The 16,528-nt window shown below is 35.5% G+C and overlaps 2 protein-coding genes across 6 annotated transcripts in view; one reads left to right on the forward strand and one right to left on the reverse strand.

The window, feature by feature from the left end:
- Positions 1-24: 24 nt before the first annotated feature.
- On the reverse strand, positions 25-732 carry zgc:172091 (uncharacterized protein LOC100136869 homolog). The gene has a single exon (XM_051104726.1). The coding sequence runs from the start codon at positions 721-723 to the stop codon at positions 25-27; it is 699 nt and encodes a 232-aa protein (XP_050960683.1). The 5' UTR covers positions 724-732.
- Positions 733-4,540: 3,808 nt separating this feature from the next.
- Positions 4,541-16,528, forward strand: part of LOC127171308 (polymeric immunoglobulin receptor) — a 37,986-nt gene continuing 25,998 nt past the window's right edge. The window contains exons 1-10 of one of the 5 annotated variants that reach the window (XR_007828498.1): positions 4,541-4,663; positions 4,746-5,048; positions 5,505-5,855; positions 5,939-6,247; positions 6,352-6,666; positions 6,758-7,060; positions 7,145-7,444; positions 8,055-8,108; positions 8,252-10,127; positions 10,651-10,836. Coding sequence is in view for 4 of the 5 variants with exons in the window: in XM_051119895.1 (XP_050975852.1) it covers positions 4,597-4,663; positions 4,746-5,048; positions 5,505-5,855; positions 5,939-6,247; positions 6,352-6,666; positions 6,758-7,060; positions 7,145-7,444; positions 8,055-8,108; positions 8,252-8,280 (2,031 nt within the window). In the remaining variant the exon portion in view is untranslated. The other 4 variants (XM_051119895.1, XM_051119878.1, XM_051119888.1 and 1 more) reach the window with 4 other exon arrangements.

The raw sequence follows: 16,528 nt of genomic DNA on the forward strand, positions 1-16,528 counted from the left end.
GTTCTTCTGTTTAGATTACAACCTCTAATGTGTTGAAATTTCATTGTTCTTTTCATATTTCTTCCATGCAGCTACTGCTACGACTCCTAACCCACAAACTACTCCTACAGTAATTGCAGTTTTAAACAAGTTAAGGCCTCTCTGAGCCGCATAATACGTCTTAATACTATAGTACTTCCCTGCATTTTTAAGCACCAACTCATCCATCTTATCCAGCAGCTCACTGACTTGATTTTGATTGTTTCTGTCTTGATTGTTGAATGCATGATATCTGTCACCACAGGTCATTACAAACTGCCGTAGGTCTGAACTCTCTTCTATACGATCCTTCAGTGGTCTACCCCTCAGTGAATCAGCGTGAGTGAACACAATGATGGTGTGACGTGCGGCATCTTCTCCAAAGTTCTTCTGAATCCACTGGACTGTGTTCATCACTTCCTCTGTCAGTCTCACATCCAGTCTGATGACCAGCAGAAACACATGAGGACCAGGAGCAGAGATTTTCATGCACTTCTCTATTTCAGCCTTCACTTCATTTATGTTTGCTGTTGTATCTTGCAGGCCTGGAGTGTCAATTATTGTGATGAACCTGCTACCCTTTCTTGTCATTTTTCTCTCTGATTGTTGAGTAACTGACTCTGGACTAAATTCCACTTTAAACGCATCGCTGCCCAGGATGGTGTTTCCTGTTGCGCTCTTTCCAGCTCCGGTCATTCCCAACATTACAATCCTCAGATCTCCTGAAGTTAGAGAGACAAGTTGTTTTCACATAATAATAATAATAATAATAATAATAATAATTCAAACAGTGGAACTGAGTTTAACATCATGCCATAACATGACCATTTTAAGCTGCAACTCTTATGTTACTCATATGTGTCTATGGATTTAGAAAACAGTGCACAAAATGGTATGTGTAGTATTTCTTGTCTATAAATGACCAGGTTGAAAAGTTGACTATATGTGGCAATAAATCTGGGTTAGAGTGGGTTAGAAAGTACTATTGGATACAAAAAGCTTGCTTTCAAAGTCAGACTTAGGTGATCACATTTTGTTAGAATGCCCAAATTGAGAATCATGAGTTGCATCATATTAATTAGGTAAGTTTAACTGACCTGTAATTGTTGGTGCCATTTCTCTAGAAATCCTTTTTGCTGTTTTAGATGCTCAGTGATCACCTTTCGCTTCTCTTCTCTTTCTTTTTCTGGATGAATGACAAATGAATGGAAAGGACTGACTGCGAGTGCTCAGGTTAACTTTCCTTACGTCAGTTACATATGATCACATGACTGCAAAAGGAACATCTCAAAGGAATTTCAGAGAAATTTTCATTAATTCACATTATGTTCCAAAATAAAAGTCTTTTGCCACTCTGAAAGGAAAGTTGTAATTTACTTTATTTGAGATGCCTCTTAATTCAGACTTGTTTTATATGTTAGTCAGAACATTTAAAACTATTTGGATACATAAACCTTTTGTAGCAGATTCGTAACAAGCAAACCACCTACTGCAGCAGGTAATAATAAGACTGCTAAACTAGATTATGTTCATCTTTACCTATGGCATTTTATGTCTGCTAATTATTCACAGCTTTGGTTACTTGGGTTTGGGTGTGTTGTGTGTGTTTCTGTGAACTTTTTTCAGAAATATAGTCATGCATTTGTGTTTACTAAGATGTGGCCTCTTTACCCTGCTATTTTTTTTCCAACTACTAACAGCTGTCAAATATCCTCACCTAGTGTTCACAGAGAGTGAATATGAAAGAGCCCGACTTTGTGATTAGACAATTCTTAATATTTACACATATCTAGACCTAAAGGCTACGTTCCCATAAACCAGGACTCGGAACATTTATAAATAAAAGTAGTGCATTATAAAACAGAACGCAATAATAACATATTGAGTGTAAATTATAAATTTTATTAAAAGCATGAAATGGATGCCACCTTATTGGGACAATAGACCTCTTTGAACCTAACTCTAATCCTACCCAATACTTTATTTTCAGCTATTCGATTATTTCCTTAAGTTTCATTGAAAATGCCTTTCTGTTGTGATATGAGATGTGATAAGGGACAAGAACAAGTTTAGCAACAGGCAGATTAGAACTCGGGTCAATCAAATAGTATGCGCTGCGCATTTTATCACTTACACCACTGTAGCTGTTCTGTCCATCTTGTCTAATGTTGTCTGGCCCACTCACACATTTGTGGACAGAGTTAGTGTAATAGACAACCACTAATAACTGTCAAACATCCCCACCTAGTGACCATAGGTCACCATAGGCAGGGGTTTATAAATACTGTAAATACTGTTCTGTAACTCCCCAACCAGACCTCACCGGACATTGGGAACTTTTAGTTACACTCAGCGTCACTACACCCTCCTACTCTGTGAATTTCAAGTCCCAGGATGCCCACGTTTCTTAAAACAAAGAGACAGATTAAAACCTTTCACTTGTGCAGTGCAGGGAAAGCTCATTAAGCAGAGGTTCTAACTCCAGTCTGAGCACCACTGGGCACAAGCTTTGGGCTCTGCTTTCACTGAGCATATTTATTTATGTAGCATATTTAGCTTTATTTTAAAACAAATAGAAACAATGTTTAATTTGTAAAGTTTTATTTTGAAACGTAAGTCAGTAACAATTGGCTAAAGCCAGAGCCAATGGTGAAAGTCTTTGCGTGATGAGACCCCGTCCCATTTTGGAGGTTCTGCCTACTTTTGGAGTTCCCGTCCCCATTTGGAGATCTCCGGTCTGCAGTTTTACATACTTGGAAAATTGAGGTTGAGGTGCACATCCCCCTAAAATATTTTGATGTCCCTGATTCTCTTATTTCCCTGCATTTTATGATGAAAAAGAAACCCCTTTAAAATGTCCAGTAACATAAATGATTTGTCAGACAGATAACAGATAGCAGATTAAATGTTGGAATAAATCAGTGATCCACACTACAGTTTGGAAATTTGTTAAAAGGATTTTTCCCCTCCATCCCTGATTATATTTGTTGAAAAAGTGCTATAGACCATTGAATATTAATATTAGACAATTACTTCACAACTTTTAATATATGCGCCTCAGGAAAAAATACTGAGGTCCAGAGGTCCCTTTGTCGCCATTACAGTGATTAGTGTTGACTTTCTGGCCAAACATTTTTAATAATCAAAGAAATGCACAAAGATCCAGAATGTCACGTAACTAGGGCTGCTTTTTTAATCCAAGACAGTGGTAACCAGTAGATCAGTGGAGCAAAGTGAATTTATTTTTTTTTGGCAGTTTATACTGCAGAAATGATAAGAAGCTCTTGGCACTGCAGTGGGTAGAGGAATACAAACCTGACAATGTTTTAATGCTTTGACTCAGTTTCAGTTTTAAAGAGTTTAAGATCTTTTAAATCTAGTCACCAAGATATTCTGTATCTTTAGTATCCTACAAATACTAATGCTACAAATTGTTCACAATAATACATCTATCAGTTTTACATGGGTCCCAGCACACAGGGGAAATGAAGAAGTGGATAAATTTGCAAAGCAAGCTTTACAGAAATAATCAATAGAATTACAAATTCCATTAAGTAAATCAGAGATTAAGGTTTTAATCTGGAGTAAAGTGATCAAAGAATGGCAAGTTATGTGGAACAACGAGGAAAAAGGTAGAATTCTTTACAGTTCAAATAAGTCAAGGAAGGAAGAGGTTATCTTTAAAAGAACATTTTTAGGGCTCTCAAATTTAAATAGCACACTTAAAATAACAAGGAAAAATCCAAATGGTTATGTGAACACTGTAATGTTGAAGAAACAACACCTCATGTATTCCTTTAATGTGGGAAGTACGAACTAGAAAGAGGAAAAATGATAGAAGAAAAAAGGAAGAATAGAATTCAGGATTAAAATTTTAAGGTTTTAATAAAATGATCAAGTGAAATAAAGCCATTATTTGATTTTATTAGAGAGAGACAGGATTGATTAATAGATTACAGAGCTCTGTTCCACACTCCGGAGCAGAAGGTGGCAGTAATGCACTTATAAACATTGGTTGCCAGCCAAGGTTAAAAACCAAGCAGAAGAAGAAGAATAAACAAACACACAAATGAGGTCATTAACATGAATTTAGAAAAAAATATATCAATTTCATGTCTTTAAGGCCATGAACTTCTAATAAAACGTTTTCACTACTATCACTTACTTAAGTAAACTGATTTCCTCAAGTGTCCATTAGAGGACAATACTCATCATTTTGCTTTATGCTTTTTTTAATGTTTTGCTGTTTTTTTATTATTATTCATTGTTTCAGATCAGTTTTGCATTTGTAGCTTTAAAACAACAGTCACTCCTTTTGTATGCATTCATATTAAAATATTGATGTGCCATCAGCCGTGTGTGTGTTATATGTTTATATAGTATGTTGCTCTGCATGTTTGCAAAGTCTTTTACACATATCATCACACTTAACACCCTGTTCATGGGTGGAACCGTTCAGAGAAAGAGGAAGAAGAAATGTGAGAGAGATAAACAGAGAATGTGAATGTACATTCAGTTATGCCTGTGATCTGATACGACTGTTTCTCTGAAACGAGTTGAGACTGAAGTCAATCAGGAATGAGGGCTGCCATCATCATCATCATCATCATCATCATCATCATCATCACTCTCTGCCTGATTTCAGGTCAGTTCTTTACTGGTCACTCAAACATGAGCTGTAACTGATCATTATAATAACCCAGAGTAAATGAACTTGTGTTTGTCAGGTCAGGTACTTTGTTTCAGTGTGTTTGGCTGCACTGGAGGGAGTGTAATGTTCAAGTGCATGTACAAGTCTAATGATCAGCATAAAGAAAAGTATTTCTGCAGAAACACAGACTGTACGACAGGAATCAGTACTGAGACTCAGCGCCAATGGGTTTATAATGGGAGATTCAATCTGTATGATGATGAAAACAGCAGATTCTTCACAGTGTTTATCAGGAACCTCAGCAGAGAGGATGATGGGGAATATACATGTGGAAACAAGCAGAAATGGAGTCATGATGTTACATTAGTGGTGAACAGAAGTGCGTATGATACTTTATCACTTACTACAGTAATTATTATATTTGTATTATAGTAATATTTAAAGGTGCACTATGGAAAAATCAATTATTGAGCAAATTCATAAATCAGTGCTCAAACTGCCTCACTGCATTATAATTCACAAAAGTATATTAATTTGTTTATTCATAATTTGAGCTGGCTGAAATATCAGCTTTACATCATGTTCAGATGACATATTTATGGATATATGCCTTGTAGATCTCTAGTACATAGATCTAAAAACAAGCACAACCTACATAAAAAAGAATGAATAAATAAATAAAAATAAAATTAACTCTCCAATAAACGTGCCATTTTATGTGTCAAACAGAGATGGCGACAGAGAGGCAAAAGTTCCCCAGTGCACCTTTAATAATACTAAACATTTTTTTAAGATTTCAGTGCATGTTTGAATGATTTGTTGAAATCATTTTCAGACTCTTCTTCTTGTGGGACGTCTGTTATCCGATCTGCACGTATTGGACAAACAATCACTTTCCACTGTAAATATGATCATAAGTTTAAAACACACACCAAAGTCTTCTACAGACTGAACGTTGGTCCTGTCCATGTGCTGAACAGCTCACAATCATCACAATCATCTGAGGGGAAGTTCATCCTGTCTGACAGTCAGAAAGATCATTTTAATGTGACCATCAGAGACATTTCTACAGCAGACAGTGGAGTTTATTTATGTGGAGTGGAGAGACACGAATCAGATGATCAACCTTCAGAAACATCAATTACTCACATCACCTTCATTAAAGAGATTCATCTGAATGTTCAGAGTGAGTTTAGATTCATTCTGATGATAAATCAGAAATGCAAATCCTTACTGACTGTTAATAATGTAATAAATCTTGTCTTGCAGGTCAAATAAGTTCAGTTCAGGTTGAGGCCTACATCAGTAAATCAGTCTTCATCAAGTGTAAATTTCCACAGAGATTCAAAGGAAACAAGAAATTCATCCAGAAAGATTCATCACAGAAGATCCCTGTTGATGAACAGAATCAATGGGTCCGTCATGATAAAGTGCACATGTATGATGATACCAGTGGAGGACTTTTGAAGGTTTTTATCAGTGATTTAATCACAGCTGATGAAGCGACGTACAGGTGTGGAGTGAATATCAATAATGATGAAGATCTGTTCACTGAGATCAAACTGACAGTCAGACAAGGTAAAGAGCTTCTTTTTGGACACTTTCTAGCAGTTAAAATTAGAAAATAAGATCTGAAATTTCAGATTTTTCTTTATTGTTTTTTTTTTTTTTTTGGTGTATAGTTGATCATTTTCCTGCATCAAGCAAATCAGCTGCTGTTATTGGTGAAAGTGTGAAACTCACCTGTAATTACCCTGAGAAACACAACGAGACCATCAAACACATCTGCAAAGAGAACAACGAGAAGATCTGTCAAAATATCAGTTCATCAGAGAAGAAGCGCTTTGAGTTTTCTGACAGTACAGCAGGAGTTTTTACAGTGATCATCAGTAATGTGAGCTGGAGAGATGCTGGAGTTTACTGGTGTGGAGCAGAAACCAAACACAAACATGTGACTTCTGTTTCTCTCACCAATAAACATGAACTAACATTAACCTGTATGTACAGTAATCACAAACCATACAGTTCAATAATATATACATTTATTTTACAGTGTATAAATACGTCTCCATTCTCTTTGACTATTAGTGCCTCCAGTGGTCGGACGTGAAGGAGATTCAGCTGAGATCAAATGCCCTTATGATGCAAAATATTCAAAAGAATTAAAACATCTGTGCAAAGGAAAATGTTTCACTCCAGATGCTCAAAATATCATTCAATCAAATGGAGATTATTTTATAAGCCCAACGATTTTAATAAAGGACAACACTGAACTCAATCTCTTCACTGTGATCATGACTGAGCTGAGAGCAGAGGATGCTGGGAAATACTGGTGTGCAGTAAAAGGCGCGTTTAATCTTCCCATTGAGCTCATGATCGTCATGAAGGACGGTGAGGCTGTTTATTTGGGATTAATCTCAATGTTTCTGATCATTTTGTTCTCAGACTCCTCATATTTAATGTTGTGTTGTTCAGTGATCACTCATGAGGCGTCTGTCGGAGGATCAGCGTCCATCAGCTGTAAATACATCAGGAATCAAAATCAGGGTTTTTTCTGTAGAGGAGATCAGCCCAATATCTGCGTCAGAGACGGAGTTCGTGTTTCATCAAATAAGAGAACGAATAACGTATTTTCTCTGACTGATGAAACCTCTGCTGGAGTCTTTACTGTGAACATCAGCAATCTGAGAGCAGAGGATTCTGGGAAATACTGGTGTGCAGAGGAGAATTCTGGGTCCTTCATACTCACTGAAGTTCATCTACATGTGAACGGAGGTAAAACACTCTTTCATTAAACAGATAGTGACACAGTGACATGAGTGTGAGCAAATGTTGACATAAATCATTTTCAGTGCACTGTCCCTTTAAAGCAGCATGCTGTGGTAAAGTCTGCATCATCAGTCTGATGTGTGTGAACAGCAGGGACATTTTCACATCAGCTTTAAACCACAGACCACTGTTTTGTGAAGTAAAATAGAAATTAAAGCTGGCTGCTTTAGTTCAGTAAGATACAGAAAGAAAGTTTTTCTATTTACAGATGTGTTTTATTGCAGTCATTCACCCAGAAATGGCCTTCACTTTCACATTCCAGAACATTTTGACACAGAAAAGACGTTTTGAACATTTACACAGCTGTTTTACACATAACTGACCTAACTTTAAATATGTTTAGCTCTTATGCCTCATTCTAAAGCTCGTCTGGTGATGCATTTTTTTTTTTTTTTTGGAGATTGACAGTCTGTAGTTACTGTCTGTTTTCATTTTGCAGAATGAATTTTGTTTTACAGAAAAGCAAAGTTAATAAAGACATTGTTTCTTGAATAATAATTTATTGACACCATCTTTGCCATATGATTGTGTTTTGTGATTGTGATTTTTGTTGTAGAAATGACTTCATCTGACACCAAAAGGGAAACAACCCAGAAAACAGAAACGTCTGGTGAGATCCAACAACTCCTTTTCTCAGTATGAGTTAAATATGGTATTATGACATGTCAGATGTGTGTGTGTGCATGGATGTTTGTCAATGAATGTCATGGTCTTACCTTGTTTCTCTGTGACGTTCCCTTTGTGTGATTTTAGGTTCCTTTTGTCAGAAGAGTCTCTCTTAACCAAGGACCAGATTCACTCTGATCACACCATGGTCATTTACCACATCATGCCACTGTTATTACTGTATAATATTGTTGTTTTTGTTGTTGTTTTCACCTTCTCATTGGTGCAATTCATGCTCTTCTGTAAATATCTGCTTTCAGAAATCACAATTAGACTTTTGTCTAAAAAAAAAAAAAGAAACTTGTCTGAAAAACTGCAAAAATAATTCAGTTTGATCGAGTTACTGAGCAGCTGGTGACACCTACAGGTCACTGTTACACTGTAAAAAATAAAGAACAGAATTTGTTGAGTCAGCTTAAAATAATTTGTTACCCTACTGCCTTAAAATTATAAGTTCAGTCAACTAAAATAAGTTTGGTCAACTTGAAATGTTAAGTTGTACTAAGTAACAACTTAGATATTTGTGTTTGCTAAACTTAACAGATGGGTAAGTAACCTAGCTGCCTTAAAATTTTAAGTTGATTCAACTCAAACATCTAAGTTGTCACTTAGTATAATTTAACATTTCAAGTTGAATAAACTTTTTTTGAGTTGACTGAACTTAAAATTTTAAGGCAGCCAGGTTACAAATGATTTTAAGATGACTCAACAAATTGTTTTTTACAGTGTAGGAAAAAGCTGAAATATTCCTGTGACTGTTTTTGTTGTACAGCTTTCTAGATGGAAACGTTTGCTTTTTGTCCTTAAAAATGTGTGTCTCCTGTAAAGCGAAAGACAAAAAAAAAAAAAAAAAAAAAAAAAAGGTCAAATAGTTGCCAGTACATGGTGCCAAACAGAAACCTTAAATTTAGTTGTCACAGTTCGGTATGTACCTCGGTTCGGGAGTCACGGTTCAATATGATTTCGGTACAACAGGAAAAGAACAACAGATCTACTATGCTTGCTATGCTAGGTTTCTTTTCTTCTTTTAAGTAACTTTATACACCTTTGTCACTGAGAGACACGTTTAAAATCAGCAAATTAAATTTGTAAATGAAGAGTTGCATTACTGCGGGCGCCCCCTTCTGGATTGAGGGTGAATTGCCTGTATTTGTTATAAGGCCTCATGTACCGAACCGAGATGCCCGTACCGTGACGGTTCGGTACCAATACATGTATCGTTACACCCCTAATATATATGTGTGTGTTTCAAAATCCAGACAATACCTGTAAGGTAACAGTTAAAAAAGAAAAAATAGGATGTTGATGTTGTACCTTAATTTTACAGTTTTTGTTTGCCAGCTGCTTAGAAATACAATGACCAATTAGAGGCGTTCAGATCAGTCATCGCTGAAACTCATCAGTTTTGTTTAGTGCGTGCAACTCTTAAATTCTCTGATCATAAACAACAAAGTGCAGATGTAAACAAATTAAAGTAAGGGATCCCTTACTGATCCCTAACATTTGAGTGGTATAGTGTAAATTGCCATTGCCATTGTAAAAATTACTTCCTCTTTTAACTGTAATGAAAGTATGATACAGTACACACTTTGGCTCTTCCGGTCTGGCAGTATGAAAGAAAACCAGAGGGCATTTTTTTCCTCTATATACATTTCTGCAAACCTGAAAATTGTACCTATATGTATGAATCACTGCAGTTTCCAGGCAGTAAAACTTTTATTCCTTTTCACACACAGTATGTGTTAAGTCAAACTAAAATCAATGAAAAAAATAATATCAATAAATCGTCAGCCAATCAGAGCGAGAGGCGGGAGGAAAGGAATCTACGTTTCATGAGGCGGCGCGGACGCGACTTCTCAGTTGAAACCGAAAGCTAAGGCAACTTCTCTGCTGAGATCAAAGGCTGGACGAAAGGAAAGTGCACAAACGCTTAAACCATCATCATATCCCGGAGTGGCAGCCGGTGAGAACTTTAATTTCGATTCAGTAAACCGATGGATGTGACTGTTGTAGCGGCAGATGCCGAGTGAGTTCGTGACGCAGCAAAAAATGTCTGTGCTCGGCACGGAGAGATTTCGAGGCCATACTGTGTTTATCTGCTCATTGTTTAGCTATTTCAAGTCAAATGTAGTTTAGTATAGCGAATAGAAATGTCACTAAGTTACATGTGTTTTGATTTGCACATCTTTCTTTGTGTTTGCGATCGCTGATAGAATGACGATAGTATTTGATTTATTTTTGAAGTTCGTGTGTGACTAATCTGATCGTTAAAATCATATACATGTAATGAAACTGGATGCAAGTACATTTTCTAAACTATGCTGCAGATCGCACTCTAAAAAGTGTACTTTAGTATTAAATAATGAAGCTGAACAATGCTGTATGTTAAAAGCAGATACAAAGAATCAGAATAACAAGCAGTGGTTGTTTAACAAGTTTATTTTGGAATTTATTTACGTATGTTATATTTTTGTTTCTGTTTAAAGGTTTTTCACCTTTCTGCTACAACTCATGTTAGTTTCATCATAATTGATGAAAAAATAAAAGAGTGGAATCCAGTTAAGGTCTCCGTTGATGATGTGTTTCTCCCTTTCAAGCGGGGAAATTGTGCAATAAAAGAAATAGCTTGACAGTATGATTTACACACAGAGTTCTGATTAATAAAGGCTAATTTTCAGACGATTACTATTGCTGAATATTTTATTATGGTTTTAAAACAATTTTAACATCCTGCACTGTTTGAAAATTTATACTTTTGAACATTGTCGTCACATATACAGCTTCATATACATGAGTTTTCCAACACAGTCAGTTTGCTTGCTAGCTCACGTGATACAGCGTTGCACTTGAAGAGCTTTGGTTCAAACCCCGTGAAACTATGGTTCAACAAAACAGCTCAAATCTGAATGAGGAAGTAAAAATAGCATGGCTGCATAACAAAATGCATTTTTTTTAATCAGTTTTACATTTGTTAACACTATCGGTTAGGTGTAGGGATTGGTGCTGGAATGTGATTGGTTATTAAGGGACATGTGATCCAAGTTGGCTGTTAAGTTTTCTCCAAAAGTAAGTAATATAGGGTAATACTAGGGTTTTGCTCACTACAGCTGCATTTCTCAAAAGCATTGCGAGTTGATCATAGAGACCATTGGTGGCAATAGATAATATCTGTTAGATATTAAAATGTACTTAGGCTTATGATGGTTTTGGAAATGCAGCCCAGCTCCACTGAGCGACTGCTGACTGATAACAGTTCTCATGATGCCGCGTTCACCTCCTTGTCCTCCTCTTTGGCGGCTCATAGGAGCAACATATGAGAACCAAATGTAGGATGCTTGCTTATTACAAGCGCCATATGGCTACCTGGTTTTGATCTTGTCACTAACATGCTTGTCTCAACGATTAATACATGCAGTGCGGAAATAAGTGTAAATACTTGCAGTACAGATGTTCTATCAAGAGACTTAGTCTTGACATAAAAATACTAAATTAAACTAAATGTATTATTTTTACACAAAATATAAAAGGCACAAATAAATGAGACATTTATTATTGTCACGTGGAGAGGGAGACGAGAGGCGAGGGGATCCATATGCGAGCTTTTATTAATGGGACGAGACAAAGGCATGGTCAGACAGACAGGGTCAAAGCAACAGCAAACAGGTATATTGGGGTGAGGCTCAAGAGTAGTCCATAGGCAGGCGTGGGTAGATCAGCGGCGAACATAATCCATGACGTGAGACAGAAGAATAATCCTTATAACGAGCTAGAGTCCAGAAAGGCAGGCAGCGAGACAGACGAAAACGGGGGAGCAGGCGAGGGAACTAGGAACTAGGGAACTAGGGAACTAGGGAACTAGGGAACTAGGGAACGCTAACAATAGAAATAACAACAACAACAACAATCCGTGACTTGCATGGGGAAAGACCGGGGCTTTTATAGTGCCGCTGATTGGTCACATGGTGATGCCTGACGGTGATGACGCAATCAGCGTGATGCCTGACGGGAGATGTAGTCCGGAGTGTGGTGCAACAGTCAGAGTGTGTGGGTAAGGTGAGAGCGACATCTGGTGGTGAGCGCACCGCAGGTCACCGACCAGATTCATGACAATTATAATGGCTTTGTGTAGAAAAAAAAATAAATTTACTTAAATAAATACTTTAATTCTAAGTAGATTATGAGTGCAAATAATCTCATAAATTGCAGTGTATGCCTTATTATTAAAAAAATATTTATTTAAACTTTACTTTAATGTTGAACAGCTATTTAACCCAGAAGAAATTAGAATTAGTAGTACTTAATTGGAAAAAAATAAAAATAATACATAAATAAATAAAACAACTGGTGACCAGATTCGTAACAGTCTTTCAAAGGAAGGGTTTGTCAACTTAAATAACAGATCTGATGGTGATGAATTAAAAACAAAAATGTTCACTATGTTTGCTATGCTGATTTACGTCTTTCAGTCAAGCGTCATGTTTGTATTCACTATCACATAAGAATTTCAATCCAAATTCCTTTCATTTATTTAATGTCTACCCTTTATTTACCTATAATAAAGATTTATGACAAATTTGTTGAATCTAATTAAGACTGCTGCATTTTTTTAATTGCATGTTCACTTCTTGCTTAACCATCTTCATTAGAATTAGATTTTTTAATTAAAGGATATAATGTTCCCACATTTATTTTGTACAATTAAAAGCGGTTTTAAACAACTTATTCTTAAACTGTAAAAGTTCATGTCATTTACACAAAGTGCTATTATAGACAGAGGTGGTGTGGCATTTCACAATTATAGAAACATGAACAACCGTTAAAAATCTACATGTACTTTGTTCATTAAATTACCTTCTTTAAAATTATTTTTTATACCAACTCCTTCCCCCACATGAAAAAAATAAATAAATAAATAAAATAAATAAAAAATATATATATTAACAAATACAATTTTGAAACAAATGTTTCAAATTCACCCGACTCTAAATGCATGCTATATTTGAAGAAAATATTTTAAATTCTATGGAATAATACACACATCAGTGTTTTTAATAAACTACATTTTAGTATATGAATTGGTTTGATGTGATTTGTTAAACACTTTTAAAAAATGTTCTACTAACCAAAGTTCCAAATTCTACATTAAAGATGTGTTGAATTTTAATTTTTCATTACTACTGCCACCACTCCTGCCCCACAAACTACTCCTGCAGCAACTCCAATTTTCCACAAGTCAAGCTTTCTCTGTGCCTCATTAAACATCTCATTCGTGTAGTGCTTTCCTCCATTTGTAAGCACCAACTCGTCCATCATATCTAGAAGCTCATTTACTTGAGTTTGGTTCTTTTTGTCCTCATTGTTGAATGCATGATATCTGCCACCACAGCTCATAACAAACTGCCGTAGATCTGAACTCTCCTCTACATGAACCTGCTACCTCTTCTTGTTATTTTTTTCTCTGATTTTTGAGTAACTGACTCTGGATTAAAATCCACTTTTTTTTTTTAAACTCATCTCTGCCCAGGATGGTGTTTCCTGTTGCGCTCTTTCCAGCTCCAGTCATTCCCAACAAAATAACCCTCAGATCTCCTGAAGCATAATAACACAACCACACACACACACACACAGTTTGCAGTTTCAGGATAAAATTCGTGCGCCAATTAATCTGTACATTTTCAAGAATTTCACAGAATTTTAAAATACAGTTAATCATTAACATGTGATGCAACATTCTTAATATAATATTTGGCTTGAAAGTTATTAAACTTTTTATACTATTATGCCAAATCAAGTAATTGAGAAATATTATTTTTAGAAAATTCAGTCACTTTTATATTTAACAATATGTAAAGCCTTTACAATAATTTTGCTGTCAGGTAATCATGCTTTGTTAGAATGCCCAGAATGACATGAGATTATTTTCTGATATAGATTAATTGCATCAGATTAATTAGGTGGCTTTTACTGACCTGTAACTGTTGGTGCCAATTCTCAAGAAATCCTCTTAGTCTGTTTTAGACGATCAACAATCACTTTTATTTGGACAGCTCAGTGCTCTCTCTTTCTCTTTGTTTTTCCAGATGAATGATGAATAATAAATAAATGTAAATGAATGTAAAGGACCAATGGAGAGTGCTCAGGTTAACTCAGGTTTTTTTTTTTTTTTTAAAGAAAGATCACATGAGTTCACATACACTGCAAAAAATGCCTTTTTTTGCAAAATTAAGTGAGTTTTTGCTTAGAACAAGCTAAATAATCTGCCACTGGGGTAAGCAAAATAATCTTATTTCAAGCAGAAAACACTCATCTTACCCATTATATATATATATATATATCTATATATATATATATAGAGAGAGAGAGAGAGAGAGAGAGAGAGAGAGAGAGAGATTTTGTTGACCCTGGAACAACATTTTAATCCAAAAATTTAATCTTGACCTATACCTAAACCTAACCTTACACATGAGTAATCCCTAAAATCAGAGGAAATGATAGATGAATGACACTTATGTACAACAAGCACCAAACACTGATTGTAAGCCTAAACTTCATAAACTGTTTTTTCTTTCTTTGTTTTTTTTTTTTTTGTTTTTTTTTCAAACCTGATTGGTTAATCACAATGTTGTTCCAGGGTCAACAAAGATGTTGATCCAGGAACATGTCGTACTTGGTCAAATCAGGTTCTGCAGACTGACTGGGTAATGTAACGGAGACTGCAATTCTGCAGCCAGGAGCAGACTAATAACTGATAATTGACCTGGGGCCATATGTATAAAGCTGCTCAGAGTAAAATTTTAGTCTTAAGTGTGTCAAAATTCTAAGAATGACGTAATATCACTCTTTAGACTTAAGAATAAGAGTGATTCCTAAGTATTAGGACTAGGTCTTAGCTCCTAAGAGAGCTGGAGAGGTCCTAGCCTAGTTAGGAGTAACAAGATGGCAGCAAAGAAGAGGAGACACACACTTTACAATGAACATATGACATATTGGTGTTATGATGATACGGATTTGATAAAACAATCCAAACTTCATACATTTTTTTTGTGACTGACCAAGTAAGAAACTTAATAACTTATTTCACTCTACAAATCAGTTCTCTAACTGCAGTAATAAAAGTGTTAATTATGCTTTTTCGCTGGGAAAATGGAGCAATGTACCGGTGATGACACAGGGTCTTTAATATTGTGAGACTAACCCCACTAAAAACAGTGGCCAAAAGTGATGTGTGGAGGGTTTTAATGACCTCACATTTCACATAAACATTCAACATATGAAAGAAAGAAAGAAAAAACAAACAAAAAAAAAAAACACAGACTTGCTTACTGCTTTCAACTGAAAGTAGTTAAAACAGTTGCTAAATGTAGCTGATGAGAATGAGGTCATAATGGCGAGTTCACTGATCTGTATAAATATAAATATATCAGTGTGAGAGTGTTGTAATCTAAATAAAGTTTGTCCAACAAATTGATTTTGCTGATTTTACTGAAAGTTGCTTTTACCTTCTTTATAAAAGTCTCCTAGTCTTAGAAAAGTCCTACTTTTTACTAAGAATTTTTAAACTTTGACTTAAGTCAAAAGTTGTGCGTGTTTATAGCGCCCTCAAGTGGCATCTGCAGTTTTTAGCTGCATGTATTTAAAGGCTGAAAGAAATAAGCACAACCACACCTGTTTAACTTTTTACACATGAAGAAATGAGACAACATGAGAAAATAATGGTCTACCAAAGTAACTAAGTGTTACTGTATCATGTTATGACTTATAAATATTTTAGTCACACTGTGTACAATATATGCAGCAACAAAATTATGTGTACAATATTCTGAGTAAACAGTTTCCGAAAATTGTCTTCAAAGTAGAACTCCAGTCCTGTTAAATGTCACCATCAGAGAATTATGTTCTCACAGACCATTGTGCATATTGTGTGTTTGACATACTGAAGTATAATAACTGTTGAGCATATCATTAGTAAGAGAAATGAAAAGGTCTCATGAAGGGCTCATGGTCACATGATCATAGTTTGAAAAAAAAAAAAAACAACTTGACTGGTGTCAGCAGGAGCTGCAGCACTTTGACTCTGTGCAGCTCAGAGAAAAGCAGGCAGAGAAACCTGAGAGAGAAAAATAACAATGATTTCAACACATTCAGGTCTGTATAAACCTATTTATAACACTGATCATTTCTGTTATACTAGAAGAGAGCATGACAATGTTTAAATCAAAAATCTACACAGAAAAAAATGTTCTATAAAACTATTTTTTTCTCTGTTTTTGATAAATAGAATGCAAGAGATAAACAGAATAAAAACTTTTCAAATATATTTTAACATAAATATAAACATATTTGGCAAATGTAACTAAACTTAAG

This window comes from Labeo rohita, chromosome 1, assembly GCF_022985175.1.
Source record: "Labeo rohita strain BAU-BD-2019 chromosome 1, IGBB_LRoh.1.0, whole genome shotgun sequence".
Taxonomy (NCBI): Eukaryota; Metazoa; Chordata; class Actinopteri; order Cypriniformes; family Cyprinidae; genus Labeo; species Labeo rohita.

What these genes read in the sequence shown, in the direction of transcription:
- zgc:172091 (XM_051104726.1), bottom strand. Translation starts at nt 723, where the DNA reads ATGTTGGGAATGACCGGAGCTGGAAAGAGCGCAACAGGAAACACCATC.